Source organism: Balearica regulorum, chromosome 3, assembly GCF_011004875.1.
Source record: "Balearica regulorum gibbericeps isolate bBalReg1 chromosome 3, bBalReg1.pri, whole genome shotgun sequence".
Taxonomy (NCBI): domain Eukaryota; kingdom Metazoa; phylum Chordata; class Aves; order Gruiformes; family Gruidae; genus Balearica; species Balearica regulorum.
In genome coordinates, this window is record NC_046186.1 from 74,603,058 (window position 1) to 74,627,089 (window position 24,032).

At 43.2% G+C, this 24,032-nt stretch overlaps 1 protein-coding gene across 1 annotated transcript in view; it reads left to right on the plus strand.

The window, feature by feature from the left end:
• Window positions 1–24,032, plus strand: part of FNDC1 (fibronectin type III domain containing 1) — a 77,553-nt gene that overhangs the window by 37,013 nt on the left and 16,508 nt on the right. Inside the window, exons 7-15 of the mRNA XM_075748485.1 lie at window positions 1,855–2,043; window positions 2,783–5,143; window positions 6,901–7,022; window positions 8,882–8,993; window positions 9,946–10,323; window positions 15,887–15,952; window positions 17,916–18,077; window positions 20,076–20,306; window positions 21,429–21,537. Coding sequence (XP_075604600.1) covers window positions 1,855–2,043; window positions 2,783–5,143; window positions 6,901–7,022; window positions 8,882–8,993; window positions 9,946–10,323; window positions 15,887–15,952; window positions 17,916–18,077; window positions 20,076–20,306; window positions 21,429–21,537 — 3,730 coding nt within the window. The remainder of the gene's footprint in view (window positions 1–1,854; window positions 2,044–2,782; window positions 5,144–6,900; window positions 7,023–8,881; window positions 8,994–9,945; window positions 10,324–15,886; window positions 15,953–17,915; window positions 18,078–20,075; window positions 20,307–21,428; window positions 21,538–24,032) is intronic.

The window sequence follows — 24,032 nt, forward strand, 5'->3', positions numbered from 1 at the left end:
TGCATGGCTTATTTCTTAACACAATGAATATGGGTTGTTTTCAGAAAAACATTAAGTTTCCTGTTTTAAAAGGTGTTATTATGTTCTAGAGTTTTCCCATCATGGCACTGTGACTCCTCAAGTCTTCTTTTGTTTCTTTGTGTAGAGAGAGAAAACTTGGCAGCCCTTTGAACTTATTTTCAAAATCCAGTTTTGGTCCGATACCCGTGCCTCTTACAGAGGATTGAAAAGAAAAGGAGGCTTGCACATGGCTGAGATCTTACCTACACTCCTTGGGAGTGTAATGGGAAGACTCCTCTTCATGCCTACAATTATTCCTACAGGGGTGAAATTTCTCTCGATACAGAAAGCTAATACAGAACACAGGTACCACAGTAATCCTAAACGGAAAGGTGAGAGAAGGGTGAGTTGCTTAAGTGGCAACAAGACCTTGCTTTGCTCTCTCTGCAGTGGCGTTTGGCCCTGGCTGTAGTTAAGCACATTGTGTCAGATTTTGATTTTGTTGGACAGGCGTGCTATTGCTACCATTTGGCAATATGCAGTGCTGTTATTTCCTGGTAGAAGTATCTTTTCTGAATAAGAACCTCAATCATCCAGGCATGAATTTTACCTACTGGCCTGTAGATTACAGCTAAAACCCCTCTAAGCAAAGACTCAGCTGGAAACACTTATATGTGACTGCAGTAATATTGTTTCCAAGATTAAAGTAAATCCTTTGGTGTTTTCATGGGTATGCTCCTCAGGCTCCAGCACTGCTGAGGAATGAGTATACGGGCTTTGGAGCTGGTAGAGTTTCACCACAGTGGACTGGCAGACCTGCTTTTGCATGACTAGGGTCTTAAAGTACAGTGCAATTATAGCTGTGTCAAGGCTCTATTGGAAATGTAGGGTAAGTAATTAATAGTAATGAATAATGTCACCTGATTTTAATACTGATGTCTTGAATGATAATTATGTGACTACAGCATTTTGTTTTTCTTTCACATAATTTCTGTGGGAAAGAAATTTTTTTAACATTCTTCTTTGCTGTGGACATAGCTACAGTCAGCAATGCGATTGTGTGTTGTCCACCATTGTGAGCAAGTTATGTTTTGGAGGAATATTCTCTGGATCGTGCATTGTTGATTGAAAATATCTTGGTAGCTAATCAGTAAGCTCAAAATTTCTCTTTTTCTTGGGAAGTATAAAATCTGCTTGTGGTCCATCAGCTGTAATGGCACAGGCATTCCGATTTTAGCAATCTGCACTACCTAAAAGATTTGCACAGTCTTTCAGACTAGATTTCCACAAGTAGTAGGACGGTGTGCATTTTCCTGGCAATGTTCATACATGTTTTCTGCCTCCAGTGTGTTTTCACTTTGTGGATATCCTCTGTTATTTCTGATTTAGGGCAGTTTTTCAGAGGACTCATTTTTTTCCCTTTATTAGTCAGTGTCCAGAAACAAAAAAAGGTCTCCTGGTACAGTAGTTGGTGCTGTAACTTTCTTATGTCCTCCACACCTTCTCTGGAATGCACAGCTGTCATCTGGCTCCTGTTGGTGACTCTTCACTCTGATGGGCATTGTTGCTTATGTATTTTTACAAAGGTATAGCTAACATATTCTGCCTTAATCATTAGGTCATTGATGTGATTTGATTTTGTCTGTTAAGATGAACAAATATTCAACTTACCTACATATATATGTATATATATCTCTCTCATGTCTTTATACTCCAGCTGTTGACTCGGCGTGCATTGCTAGTGTATTAATTTTAGTAATGCACGTTCTAATTCATCCTACCCATACAGTCTGTCCGCTGGAAACAGGACTGTTTTCAGTTTCCTCCTTCCAACCGTCTGCCAAATCATTTCAGAATACATTCTTTCATACGCCCCGGCTCTCAAGCCATTTGGAGCAAAGTCCATCACCTACTCTGGAGCTACAACATCAGCCATAATAGATGGTCTGCAGGCCGGGGAGCGCTATATTTTCAAAATTCGTGCAGCAAACAGGAGGGGACCAGGTCCTCAGTCTAAAGCCTTCAGTGTCGCTATCCCAGCAGGTGAGCACCAAGCCTTGCACTGATTGCGTAACCTGCCCATTCTTGCCTTGGTCCCAGTTATGTTCGTTCTTACCGACTTTTCTTAGCTTCCTCTGTGCTTCATCTAACCCATGGGATTTTACTTCCTTAATACTATTTCTGTTACTGCAGCATGTAAAAGGACATTTTATGGACATTTTAACATTTTAAATAAATGCGTACCATACTCTGTTTCCTGCATGAAAACACTGTGTGCTCGTGTTATCCAAAGGCCAAAGAATACAATCCTTTGTGTCTTTGGTTGCACTATTCCTGACAACTGCTGCTCTTGAAAGTCAGTTAGACTCAGGTACTCAGGTACTACTCCTCGTGTTACTTCTTGCCAAAAAGATGCTGTTGTGGGGACAGAAGATTTGCTGAGTTAACTAAGAATGTGGGCCACAGCCTCAGATGGGATAATGCAGCACCATGTCATCAACATGACTAAGCTCTGCTGAAGATTTGATTACACTGATATGATGTTGCAGTCCCTGCTTTTAGATGTTTGATTTTAATAGCTCTTAGTTTTACCCAAGTTACAATAGTTCCACATAGACTGGTTAATACAGAATTAGTCTCACATTCTCCTAAGTTGTCTTGTTCTTGCTACCTGGCTGGTTTCTTCTCTTAGTCAGTTTTTTGTGCTTCTTCTCTTATTATGAATAAACGATTTTTTTCTTTTCTTCTATAGTTTTGAATAAACACTTTTTTTCCCCTCCAGCTGCTCATGAGGATTCAGTTGCTCAGCAAAAACCAAATATTCAAGATTCAGAGGCTAAAAAACCTGGGAATGCTGGCTCATCTCCTTCTCAAACTTCCTCTGTTTCTTCAAAAGTCCAGCCATCACTTTCCTCTAAGCAGTCGTCTGTTCATTCACCTAATGTTAGTGATAAAAAGAGTCTTCTTTCTGAATATAAGAATAAAATATTGACTCGAGGAGGGGTCCTAAGTAAATCTCAGTTACCTTCTAGAAAGACAGGTGAGCCAGAACCTGATCTCCAATCCACCGAAGTGACAGACGATCGTGATTCCTCCCAAGAAGCTCCAATGATGCCACCAAAAGCCCAGGATCAGAGGAGGATTGTAAGACCTTTGTCCCCTAGTCGACCAGTCCACCCTGTCCTTGCCTCAGGAAGGACCTCTGTTCGAACTCAGACATCAGAGGTGTCACAGCAGACAAGCACAGAGAAACAGGAGCCACCAGCACTGTTACCATCGTCAGCACAACACTCTTCTGCCTCGTCTGTTCCTAAATACACAGATAACGAAACAAAGCAAATGAGACAAAGCAACACTAATGTGCCTTCTCAAACCTCTTCCCACCCTCTGCCTGCCAAAAGTAATGATCTTGCAGGTAATGTGGAAGGAAAGCCAGACCCCATGCTGGTGAAAGTGTCTTCTAAAACTTCAGAGCCTAGTCGCCTCGTTTTGCCATCAAATCGGCAGTCTGCTATCTCTCAGGAGGTTGTCCCAAGTCATCCCAGTAGGTCTGGGTCTCTAGGTCACTCACATCAATCCACTTCCAAATCAGCAGATTCCCATGCTCATGAGTTTGACAGTGAAGAAGCAGAGGACAGAGCAGGACAGCCCAGTTCTAGGTCACAGCAAGCAAGGCTTCCCTCAGGCTCTAGTTCTCACACGTGGAAGGATTCAAAATTAGCTGCAGTGGCAGTCTCCTCGAGGTCTGCTGTTTCTGGTCACTCTTCACCGCAGTCTCGCTCCTCCACCAGTGCCAAATCTGATGGAAAGGATATTGATAAGAATTATAGGGAGGACTCACAAGATGCAAACCCCTTATTTCCTTCTCTACCCTCTTCCAGGCAGCCTTCTTCAGCAATCTATTCCAAGAGAAGAAATCCTCACGTAGATTCTGATTCTCATGTGAGAGAGACACACAGTGAAAAGTCACCCCGCTCTGACTCAGAAGAACAACAAAGTCGAGCGGCTGCTCCAGAAAAGCATTCTCTTTTGCAGTCTTCTCTTTCCAAACATAAGCCTGAAGAGGAGAACAGTCGAGAGGTAAAAGAAACCCTCGCTCGATCAAAACCAAGTGTATCTTTGCCTAAAAAGACGTCCTCCTCTCATCTTCCATTGGAGAAGACCTCCCGCTCAGACCCTCTGCAGAGGGCACAAACCAATCCTTCCTTACTGCATTCAAGGGGCCGGCGTCTCCCATCTCATGTCTCATCCCAGAGTAATGAAGAATTACAGGAAGATGATGATGAGGATGTAACAGAAGGCAGTGACAGAGCAAGCAGCCGCTCTGTGTTTCCTAAAGACGTGTCCTCTTCTAGGAGACTGCATACATCTTTCTCTCAGGGAAGCTCAAGTCCATCTCTATCAAAGCAACAGCAGCCAGGTTCTCAGGTACCTTCCTACAAACCAAAACTTACTCAGCCAGACTCCAGTTCTGCCAGTGATACAGCAAAAGACAACCAGTATAATCCAAGGTTGTCATCTACTTCTTCAAGACAAGCTCGTCCTTCATTACCTAATCGCTCAATGGTTGCTACAAGAACAGTGTCCCAAACAGAGAAAAAATATGGTTTGTTGCCCTCAAAAATGTCCAAAGCTGAACCTCCTCAAAAAGTTTCTTCCTCCTCTTCATCTAAATCTCGTCAGTCAGTTTCTAATGAAGAGGATGATTATTACAGCGAATATGATCAGAAAGAAGTGGAAGATAAACCCTCATCTTTGACAGCAAAATGGTCCCCTTCTGTTTCTAGAGGTAACAAAAACACATATGATGACACTACGAGCAATAAAAGGAAATCTATGGACACTCTTCTACCTCACAAAGTAAGCTCTGAAGAGGAAGAGAAGGAAAAAACTCCAACATTAAAAATATCTTCACTCGAATCACCAGGAAGCTCTGCCATAGCATCACGGATTACTCAGTCCTCTAGCAAGCATACCTCATCTAAACCAAGCTTTGTCTGGCCACGTTCTTCTGCATCTACCACCACACACACTGTTTCTCCAACAGTTTCTTCTTCTACTTTGTCCCCTCGACAGCGACTATTGAACTCCAGGCTACGGAGCCCTTCCCAACGGCAATTTGTTAGACCTCCTTATAGACAAGGTATCTTTCTGGTAGTAACCTCACTGAAATGTGTTTTTCCTAAGATCAGCAGTTGGATGAAAAGTCCTCCGTCATAATGCAGGTTCAGTTATTTAGTATAATGTATTGCTTCTTATTTTGGTGGTTCTCAGGGAGCCCGGTTCTTGAGGACATTGCCTAATTGGTGTAATGTGGTGCCCCAGACCTTTGGTCCCGTTGTCTGATCTGCACGGGATCCTGTGATCCACAGAGGAAATGACAGTTAGGTACTAAATTGGAAAAATATGTTCCTTATTGAGCAGTGAGTTCACTTAATTCTCACTGAAAGTACATTTGTACTCAGAATATGACAACCTCTGAGATATATTGCTCTTCATCATATGGATTACTAAAAGGCTTTTGTACGTTATATAGTGCTACCTTGCCCACACCTTGGCAGTGAGGTGTTTCCTCATGCTGTCTTTACATTCTATGTTTTCTTTAATTAATTTTTAAGCCACTTTCCTTTTTTCTAAGTGACAGCTTAGGGTTGCACATTCCTGTTGAGGACTGCTCGCATCACAGTCAGGTCCTCTACTACCTGGCTGTGATTTACCCTAAATGTTAGAGGCTTGCTTTCTGGTAGAATATCTGCTGACCCTGAACAGCGGGTCCAGTACATGTCAAGGTGTGTCACCTGCTGATTCCCCATGCCGCCTATGGAGAATCCCAGACAGTCTCAGTGATTTTGCGAGATAGAAATGGTTTTTCTTCCCTCCAATGCATGGACATCCAAAATAGTATTGAGTGACTTGAGTGTTTTAGTAAATACCTTCTATGCTATATGTAGATAACAATGTTTTGTTTAACGCGGCCTCACAGTTATACAGTAAGGAGCATGCAGCTGGGCTATTGTATTTGCTGTGCTTTAGTCAGACTCAGTGTTGTGTAGAGGTCCACCAGCTTGCAGAGCTTCAAGATGGGAAGGGACCTTAAATAATACCATGGATGCATGGCATGAAAGAATACCAGATTTCTCTATGGAGGTTGTATACCAGCTTACTGCTAACCATGCAATCAGGAAGTTAATAGCCAAGGAGTGTTCAGTTAATATATATATATTTTTCAGTTAATATATGTATACATTTTCGTATATGTTTTTCTGGAGACAAGTGTCTGAGCTAGGATGTGAAAATTGCTGAAATGCCTGCAGCTCAGTGCCACTGCTTCTCCACTTTTGAGCTCAGTGTGCTTCTGTGTAGGGGTGATTTTTCAGCTAGAGGAGAGTCCTTCCTTTTACACGTTAAAAAAAAAAAAAAAAAGGAGGTACTTCCCATCCCCTCTCATTTCAGTTTGTCGCTACAGCTTTGTATAAAGATAGGATTAAACAAGTGGCGGTGTTTAGTAATGGTTTCTTTGCTCACCCCACTCCTCAAATGTTTACAAAGATCACAAACATTTTAATGGCTGTAGTGCTATCTAGAAATATTGCCCTGCTTTCTTAAAAAAAACAAGAGGGAATAAAGACACCAAATAAACATGGTAGAAACAAACCATGACTGTTTAACCTTTTCAGAAGAAACCATTTCAGATGCTTGTGTCAGCTGCAGGGACCTGACATTGTCACAACAGTTGCTCCAAGCAGAAATGAAATGCCTGATTTGCCGAGTGTGGTGAGGGCTCCTTCTGCTCTTGTTTATATCCAGATCAGTCAGAAAATGCATTTCTTTGCATTTTAAAATATGGTTTGTAGTATGCACAGCTTTCTTCAGAATAGTGTGTTTTCTTCTCTGTTTCAGGTTACAATGGCAGACCTAATCTTACAACAAAAAATGGAAATGGAAATGGAAAAATACTACCTGGTAATAATGGAAAGCCAAGTGGACAGAGAGTAATCAATGGCCCTCAAGGAACAAAGTGGGTAGGGTGACCTTCTCTCCAAATTCAAGATGCTTTGGCCTTTTATTGTATTTACATTTTCATGAAGAAAAGAGAGAACAGTGCCCTCAGTCAATGAAGCTGTAAAGTGCGGTTATACTTAGCGATCTAGTTTCCACTGTTCCATTGAAATCTAATCACAAATTCTGCATTTCATTATTTGAACATTTTAAATGTCTGTTTTAAAGCCTGATGGCTTGAATTTTCAACTACAGTATTACTCCTATAGATTTAGCGAAAAGGTTTTTTTTGTCACAATCAGTGGGGCTTACATTCTCCAGTGACTCAGAGCTTGTCTTCTGTGCAGCGTGAGTGGGGACTGCCCAGGATAGCTGCGATGAAAGATGTGTTCAGCAATGCTTCTCCCAGACTCACACTGCAGGGAGAAGCTCATGCGCAAGAGAATTGAAATGTAAAGTCACTCCATAAGTGTCACGATGCTTTAAATGCACATATGTAGGTATCTTTAAGCATTTTCCCATTCATACAGACATGTTTTCAGGGGTATTTTCAGAAGAGCTCAGATGCCATTGATAGGAAAACCCCAGTAGGTGCCTACAAGCCCAGAATTTGTCTTTTAAAATCCTTTCCAGTAAGTTTATAACCAATGAATGCAGGGAAGAAACTGGTGTTTCCTGTGTGTTTGCATAAACACTGAGCAGGAGGAGACTGCGACCCCCTTCCCTGGCATCGGTAGAGCTGCTCACACGTTGCGTGACACATAAAGACATTTATTTTATGGCCACTTCAATCTTACCTTTTGCGTTAGAGGAATGTAAAAAGGTGCTTCAGGTATGTATGCCCAGAGAAGTTGCCATGGCAAGGGGCTTGGAACTAGATGATCTTTCAGGTCCCTTCCAACCCAAACCATTCTATGATTCTATGTCACATTCAAGGGAGACATTTTGAAAACATGCCCAAAGCCCTTTAAATAGACTCCAGAAAGTGGGCTAGAAAGGTCCTTGGGAGGCTGTGGGCCATCTCTCTCTAGCCCATGAGAGGAGGGATTTGCTGCAAGCAGGAAGAACACCTTGTAAAGCAAGAAGATCTATGTCAACATCTCATTCAGAGACTGATATCATGATCGACTGCCCCTTCTGCTACAGTCTTTTCCCCAGCACCAAATGTAAGTCTGTCTGGCCAACCTGGAACTCTGCTCACGTCCTCTTCCCAGTTTCCTCCCAGCACTTAACACCTTTTGCATTTTTGTGTTCTGTGGCTCAGTGACTGTTACCTCTGGTTAAAACAGCATGCAATTCAGCTATTTTGGATTTAAATAGCAATGAGGACTGGATTTTTAACTGCAGTTACCTCTTGCAATCAATCCGAGCTCTCAGACAGATTTGTTTTATGAGACAGAGGCTTTTCTTCAGTCTCCTACTCCAATTAAACTATTAGCTACTTTGTTTTCACTGCCATTTCAATCTAAATTAACTAGTTTAATTTTCCCTTTTTTGTCATTAGTAGACATACTTTTAAATCCTGTCTTCGAAAGGACTCGGGGTCATACTGAAATCAGTATTACAGGAATCCATCTTAGGAGTTGCACAGCCCAAGAAAATTGAGGGATTTGCTCCTTTGCACACGAAAGCTACAGTATGCAATATGAATATGGTTGCTGTGCAACTTTGGAGCCCAGCTCCTGAGGATTTGCTTTCTTCAGCAGTGAGTTTTCAGTGATTACTATACAATTAGTGACTCACTTTTAAAAGTCTGTGGATGTTGTAGCTATTCCTGAACATCACATTTAGCATCTGAAATTCCCGAGGATTTCTGTTGCTGTGAAATGTCATTTCACCTCCTCTTGTGTTAGCTAAACTTGAGTCCCTCTATTGCTTTTAGATTGTAGATCTTGACCGAGGGCTAGTGTTAAACGTTGAAGGAAAATACCTCCAAGATTCCCAAGGCAACCCTCTCCGAGTGAAATTAGGAGGGGATGGACGTACAATTGTTGGTAAGTAAGTGACAGCTTCCTTCTTAGAGAAAAAAATCTGCAGTTTTTGTGCGCATGGTACAAGTCTTTGAGCTGTTGAATGCTTCAGGCATCCCCAGGTCCCATGCAAGCCATTTGGAGTTGCTTGTACCTCAAGTCTACATCAGGCAGTCAGCACATTGCAGGACCTGGGGAGGCTTTGAGGCACCCTGTGAAGCTCCAGAGTACAAGCCAGCAAGAATCACCCAAGTCCATCTCACTTGTATCAGCATTAGAAAGGACTGCAGAACTGAGCCAGGATAAGGAGCGATGCTTGTTTATATCTTCGTATACATAGAAATAATTATTTCCCACCGCTAGCACTGTATCAGCCATTTGTATGTGATAATTTTATTTTTTCTTCTGAAACTGAGCACAAATAGTAAAAAAAAACCCTGTGTATGTGATCTGTGAAAACACTGCTGTTTGCATATCAGTGCACCTGTATAGATCTCTTGAATGCAAATTCAGTGCCTGCTGTCAAACTGGTTACCATGAATATTTGCAGTATTCGGAATTTGGCACAAAAGTTTATCTGCGGTGACAGCATCTCACCAACTCATCCCAGTTTTTCCTTGCACATGTTTGACATTAGGGAGCAGAATATGGATTCATCATACCTTTCATCAACAGTTACAGGACTGACACATTGTGATTCTAAAGTGAAACCTCCTTTCAGTCTTCCAAAGAAGTGTTTATCAAAAAACTGATAAAAGTAAACACCACTGTGGTTTATCGGAGGTTTTTCTGAACCATTTTGCAGCTTCCTTAGCCATGGCTTTTTCCTAGTTAACAACCTTCTTTGTCTGCTTAGTTACAGGAAGCTGTAATCACACTCTCAGTTCTTTTGTGGTATCTACTGTTCATAAATACCATGCTATCAGCCTGAAATGGATTAATGGTGAGATTTTTTGGTTTTGTTCTCCTCTCCTAGATGAAAAGGGTGCCCCTATGGTGAGTCCTGATGGATTACCTTTGTTTGGACATGGCAGATTTAGTAAACCTGTAGCAAGTGCACAAGATAAACCAATAATAAGCCTTGGAGGAAAACCTCTGATTGGTCTTGAAATGATTAAGAAAACAACCACTCCCTCAACTACTACTACAACAATGCCCCCAACAACTACCACAACTACTACAACCACTACAACAACTGTTGCTACAACTACCAGCACCACTCCTGAACCGACCACCACTGAACCACCCACTGAGAAACCACCCCCAACCTGTCCTCCAGGCACCTATGGACAATATGATGATGAGGGCAACTTGCTGTTGGGGTTCGATGGCCTACCAGAGTGCAATGCAGAAGGTAACTTCCTTTTGTGCTGTTTGAACTTCTTTGGTTGTGCTGTTTGAACTTCTTTGGTTGTGCTGTTTGTACAGAGCAGCTGCACAAATGTAAAACAGGAAAGAATCTGCCTCTGGAGCTTTTTGTCAATGTGACAAGGTAGGAACTGAGATTAGAGCAGCTGAAGAAGGGTTTGGGCATGTGGTGGGTTGACCCTGGCTGAGGGCCAGGTGTCCACCAGAGCCACTCTATCACTCCCCTCCTTCATTAGACAGGGGAGAAAAGGTACAATGAAAAAAAAACTTACAGGTTGAGATAAGGACAGGGAGAGATCATTTACTAGTTATTGTCACGAGCAAAACAGACTGAACTTAGAGAGGGAATTCATCTTATTTATTACTAAGCAAAACAGAGTAGAGGAATGAGAAATAAAACCAAATCTTAAAACACCTCCCCCCACCCCTCCCATCATCCCAGGCTCAACTTCACTCCCGGCTTCAACCTCCGCCCCCCCCTCCCAGCGGCACAGGGGGACGGGGAGTGGGGGTTACGGTCAGTTCATCACGCGGTGTTTCTGCCACTTCTTCATCCTCAAGGGGAGGAGTCCTTCTGCAAAACCAACACAGGGCATTAAATGGTTTTTGATTGGAAAATATCAACTTTCCCCAAAGCTGAAGTTTTTCATGGAAATATGCTGAGTTTGGCAAAAATCTCACTTTGTGTGGGATCCAAGTCTTGTCACATATATTCGTGCACATGAGCATAAGTACAGGCAGTAGTTTTGTGGTCAAAGCACTCACCTATAATGAAGTCCTCCTCCAATTCAGGCCAGGGAAGGGCCTGAAGGCACTATACATTTTGTCTGTTTTGTGATCATTTCTCACAATAAATTCTGAAAAGTCTGGGGGATCGGCTTTTGCAAAAAGAGATTCTTGTTCTCTTGCCAGCCCTCAGAGATAGAGATTGTCTAGCAAGAATGTAGCACAGCATGGTTGAAGCTGGGGAAAGACAACTCTGGCTCTGCACAGATAAAGCTGAGAGCTGTAGACTAATTTCTTTCTCATCTGAAAATATAAAACAGTGTCGGTACATATCATTATTTCCCCATTGCCGTTATACAAGCTTAGGCTGCGGTGCCAAACTGAAATCCAAAGTAAACAAATATAAATGCACTAGAGTGTATGGGTGTTGAGCCTGTTCCTACCATGTCAGTTGTTCCAACCGTGTCAGTCACCGAGGGGAGCTGCTCCGGAGCACAGGAGTTTCCTGAGGCCAGGAAAGAGACCCGCCAGGAGCCAGCAGCTCTCACGAGAGGTGCTGACGCGGCCTGGGCACTGCTAGAGCCATGGTGGCCTCCCCACACCTACGCAAGGCAACCCCAAGGAGCGCCAGACACCAGGAACGCTGCGGCCAGAGCGGGCAAACAGGGCACGGCACGTCAGCCAGGGCATGGCGCAGCAGTTGGTGTGGCATTTGGCATGGTGGTTGGCACAGGAGGGTGTGCAGGGAGGGCGCCTCTTTGAAGGAGGGGCATTCCACTGGCCGAGTGGGAGACTTGAAGTACACATAACCCAGCAACCAGCACCATTCTGTGACAGGCCAAGGGCACCCATCCTACCAGACCTTTGAGGCAGAATGGTGGGCACTCATCTGAGAGCAAAGGCTGCAGCTTCGGCTGGGGCATCTGCACCATCTGCCCCACCCAGACGGAGCTGCTGAAGGGAGAGGCTGCAGTGCAGACCTCAGGCTGCAGGAGTGCCCGGGCATTTCTCCCCAGCTGGAGTGCATGGAGCTCTGCCTGGGGATGGATGAGGAGATAGCTGAGAGCTTAAGGGTCAGGATTAAAGGGAGGCCAGGGACAGGTGACACTATAGTGGGGGTCTGCTACAGGCCACCTGACCAGGAAGACTAAACGGATGAGGTCCTCTATAGACAGATAGAAGCAGCCTCACATTCACAAGCCCTAGTCCTCATGGGGGACCTCAACCACCCTGATATCTGTTGGAGGGACAGCACAGCAGAGCATAAGCAATCCAGGAGGCTCCTGGAATCCATTGATGATAACTTCCTTCTCCAAGTGATAGAGGAGCCGACGAGGAGAGGTGCTATGCTAGACTTTGTTCTCACCAACAAGGAGGGGCTGGTGGGGAACGTGAAGCTCAAGGGCAGCCTTGGATGCAGTGACCATGAAATGGTGGAGTTCAAGATCCTCAGGGCAGTGAGGATGGCGCACAGCAAGCTCCCTACCCTGGACTTCAGGAGAGCAGACTTCGGCCTCTTCAGGGAGGTAGAGTACCATGGGACAAAGCCCTGGAGGGAAGAAGGGCCCAAGACAGTTGGTTAATATTTAAGGGTCACCTCCTCCAAGCTCAGGAGCAATGCATCTCAACAGAGAGGAAGTCAGGCAAAAATGCCCCGGAGGCCTGCATGGATGAACAAGAAGCTCCTGGACGAACTCAAACACAAAAAGGAAGCCTACAGAGGGTGGAAGCAAGCACAGGTAGCTTGGGAAGGAGTACAGAGAAATTGTCCAAGCAACCAGGGATCAGGTTAGGAAAGCTAAAGCCTTGATAGAATTAAATCTGGCTAGCTCCAGAAGCTGAACAACAAAAAGCTTTGCAGTATTATTTTTAGCAGAGTTGTGGGCTGGGGAAATTTCTTGTGATTTTATGAACATTTGAAAACATTCTGCTTGGCTTATTTTTTTGCCTTTTACCAGATGAGCTTGCTGGATCCTTGAGCTTTCTTAGAGGCATGAATGAAAACTAGTTATTTTACACAGGCCGCTTGTTCAATGAGAATGGCTCTTATGTCACTCCTAAACTGTCTGGCATTTTGACAGTATGTCTGCAAATGCATCAAAGTAGAAGACTGAAAGGACAAGATGGTGCTGGATTTCTACTTCTTACTTGCTATATATCTTGACCAATATTAATCCCTGCCTGGCAATTAAGAAAGTTTCTCTGAAGAGTAATTATTAGGATTTTCTTGATCTTTTTTTTTTTTTTTTCATCCTGCTGACCTGCCTCAACATTTGACAAATGCAGAAAAATAGCCTGCCTGTTCCACAGAGGAACTTGCTTAAGAAGAAAACATCTTTATGGTATTTATTTAATGATGGCTGTTTTTGTTTAACAAGTGCAGTGTCTATTTCAAGAGAGATAAACAACTACTACTTGAACTATCAAAATATTTCATGCAGTTTTCCCTTGACCATTTCCAAATCATATTTTTTATGTTGTCTTTCCCTTTAATCCGAGTCTGGAAAATACTCTAGATCATTTAATGAAATACTTATCTGCCAAAACTTGATATTTTGTTGCTAAATGTTTCACTTCCAAACAGCCAGAGACTGTAAGTGCCAAAACCCACCACCAAATGTTCTACTTAAGCTTTGGCAAATTCGCTTACTCTCTGGCAGGATTTTGCTCAACCCAGCAGAATTTATTGTCAACATTTCACTAAATTCAGCAGTCTTTAACCTTCAAGAAGGACTTTGGCCACACAAGCATGATTCGTCAGTGAAATCAGATAAACTTTTTTCATGAACTCACAAGAAAGAGGTGGAGTCTTAACCACTTTTTACATGTGATAAAATCAAGTGATGGTTGTGCAGCCCGCCGTCCTTACAGATGCCAAAAGACTATGGCAAGCAATCATAGCAAGACTTAGCCTCATCTAGTACTGGCAGGGTTCACTGAAGAGCTGCAGTGAAGCGTGATGGAGCAAGCTGGAGAACTTCAGCTGGTATACGTGGGAAAAATTATAAAGCGAGATGTCTTTTGGAAAGTACCCTCATCATCTTCATGCCACAGCTGTTGCTGAAAGAGAAGTAAAAGAGATTGAACAAGTACAAAAAAAGAAAATATAATGTGTTTATGCTGCATTGTGCGTAGACAAAAAGCTGACTAGCTAGTAGCTGTGAAGTCGAAATCTACCTGTGAAAGACTTCAAATTTCTGCATATCTGAGGTTCTTGTTTACTTGGATATAGTCAAAGATAAGTGCGTACATTGTAAACATTGGTTGATACTGGCCAACTGTGGTGAGAAGATCTGCAGAATTCAACAAAGGATCTACTTTGTCATTGACTATCATCAGAGAAGTCAAGTGGCTTCGAAGTGGATGATCTCCTGAAGAGTGCCTGCAGAAGTCTACCATGAGAAAATGTCAGATTTTGCTATATGAAAGTCTGACAAGAATTAATATTTAAAAGATACTTATTGTAGTAGAAAAAAAATCAGTCTTGTACAATAATTATTGGTTCTACATTAAAAAAAACCACCCTGCAATATAAAAACGTATCATTCAGATTATATTTGTGAACTATTTGACACTGGGAATTGAAATTTTGCATTGTTTGTATTACTGTAATATTAAAAATAACTTTGTTGCTTCCATATCAAGTGTTACAGGAACATTATCAGTTTCTGTGTAGTATCCCAAGGTCAAAGCTGTCTTTCTCTTGTCTTTGTTCACACACTGACCTCTCCCCAGCCCCAGCATTTCATCAAAGACTTCTGATTGTGCCTGCAGTGCGTTCCAGCACAATGCTTTTGCTTTTTTTGCGTTGCTTTTCATGGCTAATCTTTTGTGTACTCTTTGGCTTCCCTGTACAACATGTGGAGAAATGCATTTCTCAGAGTGTGCAGGGAAGCCTCCAGGATTCACAAGATGACGTACCTGATGGTTGATGTATCTGGTACTGGATACATGACCTGCAGAGATATTGAGATAATATGTAGGAATGGGCATCTGGGAAGTCTGTGGGTGCATTTGCATTGGGTTTTGGGGTGGATTGGGAAAACGTTTTTGATGTGCACCTCACAATCGTCTCTTCTTGCCATGCTTTCATTTGCTTCGTGGAGCAATCTCGGTGTGCACAAACTGAATTCCTGTTGGATGAAACTAAAGCAGAAGCAGTGCTTCGGGATGACACGTATGTGCCCCAACCTCTAATGGGCATTCAGTCCACAGGATCAGACTAGAGCTAGTCTAAAGTAAAACCCTGGGAAATCCAGCAGAAATTGCTTAATTCTACAAATCCATTCCTTTTGGCCTGCATTACCTGCTAGCATAGACACAGTCTGTAAATGTCGTGGCTCTCTGGGTTCTTTGATTTTTATTTCACAAAAATATTTGAATAGAAGTTTTCAGTTTATTTGAATTGCTTGGTTGGGGTTTTTTTACATATAAATTTCTCACATTTGCTGCTTCTGAGACTATAAAATGTTGACAAATCCTGACCTGAGTGTTACACAGTTGCTGGCAGCCTGCCTTTGCTCCAGAGCTCCCAAGGCCAGGGCAGAGCTCCTGGAAGGTGCATTACTCTTGATTTTGAGTAGCAACCCTGAACCCATTTTCCCTCAGCAAAACTCCTGGCTATTGTGGTTAGCTAGTAAATAACTAAATATGCAGAATGGACTGTCACTGTGTTATCTGGAAACTAGGCAGTTGCCTTATGTCTTTACAAATCAGCTGGTTAAAGATTTTTATTTTAAATTTTATTCCAGAAGTATTTTACGAGGAGGGTGGGGATGAGACCATTACATTCTTACGGCATTTTTTTCTTTCTCTCTCAATAGATACATTCTCAGGACTGGATTCAGATGTGACAGCAACTCCAGAGGCATATGTGATATATGATGATGGTACTGTTTAACTGTAAAAGTCTATTGCAAGTGGCATGTTTCGGGTCGGTTTTTTTTCCCTCTTCTCTCTTTGGAATTGGGTTCAAGGAGGTAGGTTGGTGAATGGGAGCTTAAGCAAGCAGTGGTGAGCTGGAAAAGCTTTCCAGAGTCCCGTATCACATGTGAAGTTCAAGGGTGCAAAGGCAGCTGTTTCTGAGCTTGAAGGTCCCTTTCTATTGGTCCTGCAGTCTAATAGGAACCTATTGTGGAAATAAATTATTTTCAGAGCTGGGTCAGACACTCACTGCTTCAATCTTACACTTATTTTCTCTGGTACAACTTCTAACTCCATACCAGTCAATGAACTCTTCTAAAATAGAAAACCAAAATATTGTCTGAGCCCTGGAAACTTGAAATACCTTAGTGAGTTTTTAGCACTTTACAGAACTGTGAATGTATTTTTTTGTCTTTTTTTTTTTTTGATGTGTAGTCTGCGTTTAGACTATAAAACATGCTCATACTGAATGAGATCACCTAAATTTAAAATAATTAATCTGCTGAATTAATGTGGAATTTAAATTAAAGAAATTTGAAATCAGATAAAAGGAGAAGATGGAAAGATTTTTGCAGTTATATTCATACCATCTTGATACTATAATCCAGGACACACAAAACTGAGCTGAAGAGGAAGCCTCAAGTCACACCATTTAATTATAAATTTGCACAGGGAATGCAAATTCTCAATTACTGGAACTAGCATTCGCTTTCTACCATCACTGACTTCGAATGTTCTGCTGCTTTTAGTCCTCAGATTCCTGTTCCTACCCCCCACATATTAAAGCAGATCAGTACAGACTTCAGCTAAACTCAGTGTTCTAGTATTAGCTTTTTAGTAGAATTTATGGCTCTAGGGTAATAAAAGTTTTTTTCTTTGTGGATGCAGTGCTGGAATCTTAAGACAAACCACCACTAACAACAAAAAAAAGACATTAAAAAAAAGACATTTAAAAAAAGAGTGCAGCAACTGAGAGGAAGATATCATAGACATTTTTGCTTTTTGTTCTGATCGCTTCATACTGAGGCCAACAAAGAATGTGGGGAGGAGAGGATGAACTTCACAAGTCCCATATCCCACGTTCCTTGAAAGTCCTGCAACCCATCCCCATGAAAGTGGAATGTCCTCAGTGCACAGGTCTTTTGCCAGGCCTCCGCTTAGGGGCAGGTCACCTACAAAAAAGAGATGATTCAACATTTTAAGCAGAAAACACTCAAAGTCATGAGCAGAGTCCCACAGCATGGATCCCTTCGTTTTGTGTGTCAACCTGGTAGCACAGTAGCTTTTCAAAGAGCACTGGATTTAATGGGACTTTAATCAAGGAGAACTGAATACCAGGAGATGCATGCATGCCAGTTTGCCTTCCCTCATGGCCCCAATGGGACCACGAATGGCAAGTACAACTCCACACTTCTAAGTTGCAGGAAAGTTTAAGAGCAGTAGGAACCAGCTCTAGCATTTTAGAAGAATAACACAGAGTTTTCTTAAAAAGCCATTTTTTCACTCCTTTATCACTTTCCTTTGGCATCTGAGGACTGTGGCCAGTGTTTCAATTACCATGCTGTCTTTCTTTGGGGATTGTAAGGGCAGGTGGCAGACAGAGCGCATTCAGGATATTGCTGTATGAATACATTTGTTTATTGTCACACTTTTAACCTGTGTGAGTGAGGTCTAAATCAGCAACAACACTAGTATTCTAAGGCAAAGACTTTGTGCTCACTGTAGAAACCCTTGTTTGGTAGAAACCCTTGCAAGGCTGAGGTGTGACTGACCCTGACTTAGAGGCCCATAAGGAGTGTGCGGCAGCTAGGGCAGGGTAGATGGCATTCCTTTGGGACAGTAGCTGGTGACAGAAATGTTTCCTTTCTCATAGTTAAGCCAAAATAACGTGAAGCAAGCTAACATTTTCATCTTATGTTTCCTCTGCAGACTATGAGTTTTTTGAGAGCACTTTGCCACCAACCACCACCACTGTCACCACCACCACCGCTTCAACAACGACAGAATCGGAAGTTGTCTATCCAGAGACAAGCATTGTTGGCACCGGCCCTATGTCAGAATATGATATTGCTGGGAAGAAACGGTTTACTGGTAAGGATGTCCTTTGGTTTATGTAGCTTACTACTTGTGCTGCAAAGAATTCTTGTTCTAGCTAGGCCATCCCTTAAGCTGAGACCATTGCCAAATATGTCCTAGAGACTAGTGTGTGGTCCTTGCAAGGACTGCCACCTGGGGAATCCAAACAGCAGTACTTTGTTAACAGCTTAGACACTTGGATGTCTATGTGTGGACCCACACCAATTTTGTTGAAGAAGCGCAAACATCTTTGTACTCTTTCAGTGTAAGTGCTCTGCTTTGTTCTGCATTTTTTTCTGTTTAGCTAAAGTCAGTAAGACAGCAAGAGTGTCTACTCAGCTCTACTCTACTCAGCTCAACTGCGTAATTTGAAGTTTACACCAGTAGTTCAATCAGTGCAAGTCTCCATGTGGGTCTGAGTCTTCCTTGGGGGACCTAATTCTTTTCCACTGACCCATGCAACCTCAGTGATTTCACCCACCTTGCACAAGCATGTATGTTAAAGGTGTGTGTCAAATTCAAGGAATTACTGGTATGAACTGGTATGGATATGAACTTTCCAAAAAGTAAACCCAATAGAGATAAATTTGACTTTGCTATTTGTATCCTTGCTCCATAGAAGGAACTTGGTGAAGGAACACCCAATACATTGACATGAGCCATGAGGCTGGCTCCTGTGTACGTGAGCCATTCAAGTGTGTAGGTAGGTGTTGCAGGTCTGGCTTCAGACCTGCTCTGCTTCTTTGTCAGAGAAGCAGCTGGGGGCCAGTGGAGGTACTTGGAGGTGGTAAGGCACTGCATTCCAGCCTCCACCCCAGACTGGTGACCCCCCTGCAGCGCTTTACAAACCTCTGGAATTTGAACTGAGGTCAGGTCAGCTGCTGGCTCACCTGGCATTTCAGATGGGAGTTCAGGGGATGGAGAGTCAGCTTTGACTCATGTCTTGCCTTCCCTTCCAATATCCACAAGCTTCATGTGGCTTAGAGTGGAGCTCTGCTGCTGGAGTAAAAGATTTGTTTTTATATATGCCAAGACTTTTTCCAGTGCATCTTCAATTTCTCTGTCCAAACAATTTCATGATGTTTCTATTCATCTCTCTCACTGACAGTGCTTCTTGATTCATTTAGCTGGAGAGGCTAAAATTAACTTCATTGCAAGATCTGGAAAAAATCCCTTTAGGGCATGAAATCCAATAAGATAAACCAAGAAATGTTGGTTTATGAACATTTCAAGGCACTAGGGAAATAATATTACCATTTCAATGAATTGTATTATTGCAACTGAATAAACATTTCCAAAGCAAGTTTTATAGTCCTTACTTTGAATGTTACAGTGACTTTTAAGGAAATAAAAGGGTGGTTTAATCTTTTCCTGAACTGAAATGCAATTCTGGTCAGTATAAAGCTTTTAAAAATGGAAGGTTGGGAGCACATGCCTGGAAGGTAGGGACTCATGTCTCCTGGTCCTTTAGTACCTGGGGAACCACAGGAATCATCCCTTCATTTAACCTGGTTGGACTTCACCTTGGAATGACTCTTCTTGTTCTCTCTGTTGTTTCACCCCAGCTTCAGGATGTTTGTGTGAGAACCAACCACAAAGACCTGGTAAAGTCTTAGACAATCTAAGGCCCTGGCAGGGGTCTGTTCCTGTATGGTAAAGGCAGAGAGTTTGGGTGACATTTCCATCCCACCTCCAGAGCAGCTGGAGATAGTGAGCAGAGGGTCCTGCAGTCCAACCACTCTCTTCAGCCACTCATAGCAAGGATGATGCTTCTCTCTTTGCATAATTGGGTACGGTTGTGAGTGTGGGGTAGACCTGAATATTGGCATCCCATTCCCACTCAAATTGAGTGTGAGCCACGCTTTGTTGACAGCAGTGAACCATCTCTGGTCCGTAAGGGGAGGAATTTTAAAATGCATCACAAAACTTCATTGTCTTCAGGAAATTGCGAGTCGGTGTGCTGCTCTGGGGTACCTAAAAACTGCTAACTGAACACCACCCTGTCTCTTCCAGCTCCATATGTGACCTATCTCAATAAAGATCCAGCAGCTCCCTGCTCCTTGACAGAGGCCCTGGAGCACTTCCAAGTGGAGAGCCTTGATGAAATCATCCCAAATGACCTCAGAGAGAAAGAGCTGCGTCCCTTGAAAGCCCCTCACAACATCACCGTCGTGGCAGTCGAAGGCTGTCACTCCTTTGTCATCGTGGACTGGGCCAAACCTGCTCGAGGAGACATGGTAACAGGTACTCTCCTGAGGGTTGCTCTCCTGATGGAGTAGTGGGGAAGGGGAAGGTTTTCTTAAGTGACCATTTTTACCTTAAACTGAGCCAACAGCTCATGAAGTTCTTACTCCTCTGCAATTTTCTGAGGGAGGTGAGCTACTTTCTGAGGAGCGAGAAAGGTCCCTCTATCATCCCCTCAGTGCCAGACTGACCAGCTCATGCTGGTCCATATATTTCAAAGATCTTGGCGCTGCTTTTGTGCCAGCGGTTCTGAATGCACCACTTCTCACCTGGATGGTAGCTATGATAGCGCTTTGCTTGACTGAGCACTTCTGCCCCCAGCCTGCCTTTGGAGCATCTTTCACACAGCTTCAGGCAGCTCCGAGCTAAGGTGGCTGTGTGGCTGGAGCCAGTCTGGGTCCTGTCCAGCCATGAGTGTGCAACTGACTTCGAGAATGAATCTCAAAAGTTGCTGGAAAGACACTAGAGTAAATAAATAACCAAAATATTTTAGGAATTAATCAACCCCTGTTTGTCAGTGGACCCAGAAAATCTGAAGTAAGCATTGGAAAAGGCCACTGCTTTGGTGCTAGCATCCAGTTTTCAAGGAGCATCACCTAGCTCTGCAGCTGACAGCGATGGCAGAGGGATGGGAGCTGACAGAGCTGAAGCAGTGATAATGGTTGGGAAGGGAGAAGGTGGTACTTGAACAGGCTATGTGATGTCTGTCCCACAGTGTTTCATTCTTCAAGGCTGTTGATCTAGTACCTTACTAAGCGCAGTTTGCATAACATTTTTTTAAACCCCCCCACAGTATTTCTAACTATATTAGCTTCTGTACAGTCAGTGCATCACGTAAAACAGTGAATAAGTTGCCTCTGTCATCTTTTCGCCTTCACTGTGTTTTAAATCAGTATTTGCACCTGAGTACCATCCTCCTATGTGATGCTCCATTATTATTAGTTAATGACAGGAAATTCTTGTAGCCTGGGATTTCCCAGTAGAATTAGACAGCAAATCACTTTCATATTCAAAGATGCTGTTACTCCTTTTAACCCATAAAATCTACCACAACACCTAGGGATGTCATTTATTTAAAATTTATTTAGAATCCTCACAACTATTTGTCTTTCCTGTTTACAGGCTATCTGGTTTACAGTGCATCCTATGATGACTTTTTAAAGAATAAGTGGTCAACCAGGACTGCAGGGACTACTCATTTGCCAATTGAGAACCTGAAGCCCAACACACGGTAAGGATTTGATCCACTCTTCAGTTCTCTTAGGGAAGTAAAACAAATTTTGAGAACTGTGAATCATTTTTCTTGGCCTTAGTATATATGTTTACGTCTGATCTAGATTTTACTCATTCTGTTTGACAGCAAATTGTTTTATAAACCGCATAGCTACTTACATGATATCTTTACCGTATCAACGCTGGAGCAGATGACTGTACATGCATATATGGTTGTGTATATAAAAAACACATATCAGCAACAGAGAAAATATTATTTTAAAAATGCATTTTCAAGTCTTATGCACACCTGAATCAAATTTTGGGAGGGGGAGAGTATACTAAAGTATACCCTTCATGTGATGTGATGTGATGTGATGTGGCCATTCCCACATACTGACACGACCAAGATTTGATACCTAAGGGCTGGTGAGGAGACATGCCGCTCTCTGGTCTGTTTTCACTGGTCTGCTCACACTAGTTGTGCCGCAAGAGGAGGCTTGGTGGTATATAATGAGGCTGTGACAGTTGCTCAGAAGTCAGTTTAGCAGGAGCTTTCGGTCTTGCCAAAAATCTTACTGAAACAGAACAAGAAATCATGCTTTGCATGATATTGGAATCATTCATGATAATTTGGTGGGAAGTAAACGGCCACAGAGGGACTACATTAAAAAGTACTTCTTTTGACAGATGCTTGGTGGCTCTCATACTTTTCTCTCAAAGTCTGAGTGTGAAATACTTTTGGTGCTGCCTTGGGCTAGATGATTGTTCTTCAGGTGCTGATGACTACAGTCTCTTAGACACTGGTGGCAGGTGTTGCTCATGTATTTGGTAACATGGGAGATGCACTGGGATTGTGGTCTGGGACTAGCATGCCTCACTTGCTGATGAGCTATCCTAGGATCAAAGCATCTGCTCCTAGGACAGGCAGTAGGCTCTGTGCCACAGCAACACAGAAGAAAGAAGCAGTGTCACCTAAAGAATCTTTTCTTTCCAAGATGATTTATAGATGAAAGGAAGGTTCTGCAAATTAAAAGCAGTTGATTGAGAACCTCAACCTAGAAAACCGAGAATTGTTTGAGCATGGCCTTTATCTAAAATCTTAATAGGTTAAATAATAATATAAAATAAATAAATTATGAAAAGTCAGTGCAGTGTAGCATTTGGGTCTCAAATATGACCAGGCATGTTTTTTCTGACCACATTACAGTCGTTCTCTGCGCAGACCTGACTTGAGAGTAGCCTCACACACACCTTGCCCCTGCAGTTGCTCCTGCTGGCCCTGAAACGTCCAAGCACCAAGAAGTCACAGTATGCATTAAGAAGGGGCTGCTGCTCCCCTGTCTCCTCCCCAGAGATTTCCCTCCAACCAAAGAGTTCATAGAATCATAGAATCATAGAATGGTTTGGGTTGGAAGGGACTTCAAAGATCATCTAGTTCCAACCCCCCTGCTGCGGGCAGGGACACCCTCCACTAGACCACATTGCCCAAAGCCTCATCCAACCTGGCCTTGAACACTGCCAGGGATGGGGCATCCACAACCTCTCTGGGCAACCTGTTCCAGTGCCTCACCACCCTCACAGTGAAGAATTTCTTTCTAAATCTAATCTAAATCGACCCTCCTTCAGCTTAAACCCATTACCCCTTGTCCTGTCACTACACTCCCTCATAAACAGTCCCTCTGCATCTTTCCTGTAGGCCCCCTTCAGGTACTGGAAGGCTGCAATTAGATCTCCCCACAGCCTTCTCTTCTCCAGGCTGAACAATCCCAACTCCCTCAGCCTGTCCTCAGAGGAGAGGTGCTCCAGCCCTCTGACCATCTTTGTGGCCCTCCTCTGGACTCACTCCAACAGCTCGATGTCTCTCCTGTACTGGGGCCCCCAGAGCTGGACGCAGTACTCCAGGTGGGGTCTCACCAGAGCGGAGTAGAGGGGCAGGATCACCTCCCTCGACCTGCTGGTCACACCTCTTTTGATGCAGCCCAGGACACGGTTTGCTCTCTGGGCTGCAAGCGCACACTGCCAGCTCATGCTGACCTTTTCATCAATCAATACCCCCAAGTCCTTCTCCTCAGGGCTGCTCCCAATCCATTCTCCATCTAGCCTGTAGTTGTAGCCTGTAGAGTTCTGGGGACATGGCATCTCTTTGGGAGAGCTAGCACTGGAGCAACTTCAGCAGCAGTTCCTTAGGCAGGTGCACCAGGGACATGTTCACCAGAGGACACCTGCAGCATCAAAGACTCGGGAAATTATCAAGCAAAAGATGTATGGAGGGGCAGGATAAGCACACACAGGACACCCAAAGAGTTAAAAAAACATAAATAAGATGTTACAGGAAAAACGTTGTGCCATCTTATCCTCTCCTGTTCTGTATACAGCACTGTCAGTTGCACACTTCATGAGGCTTTTTCTTAGATATCCAAGAGACGAAAAAAGGTGACCTATTCTGAAGATTAATAATCTAGACCTCAGTGCAAGTCCTTTAGAGTGGTTCACGGTGCATTAAAGCAATAT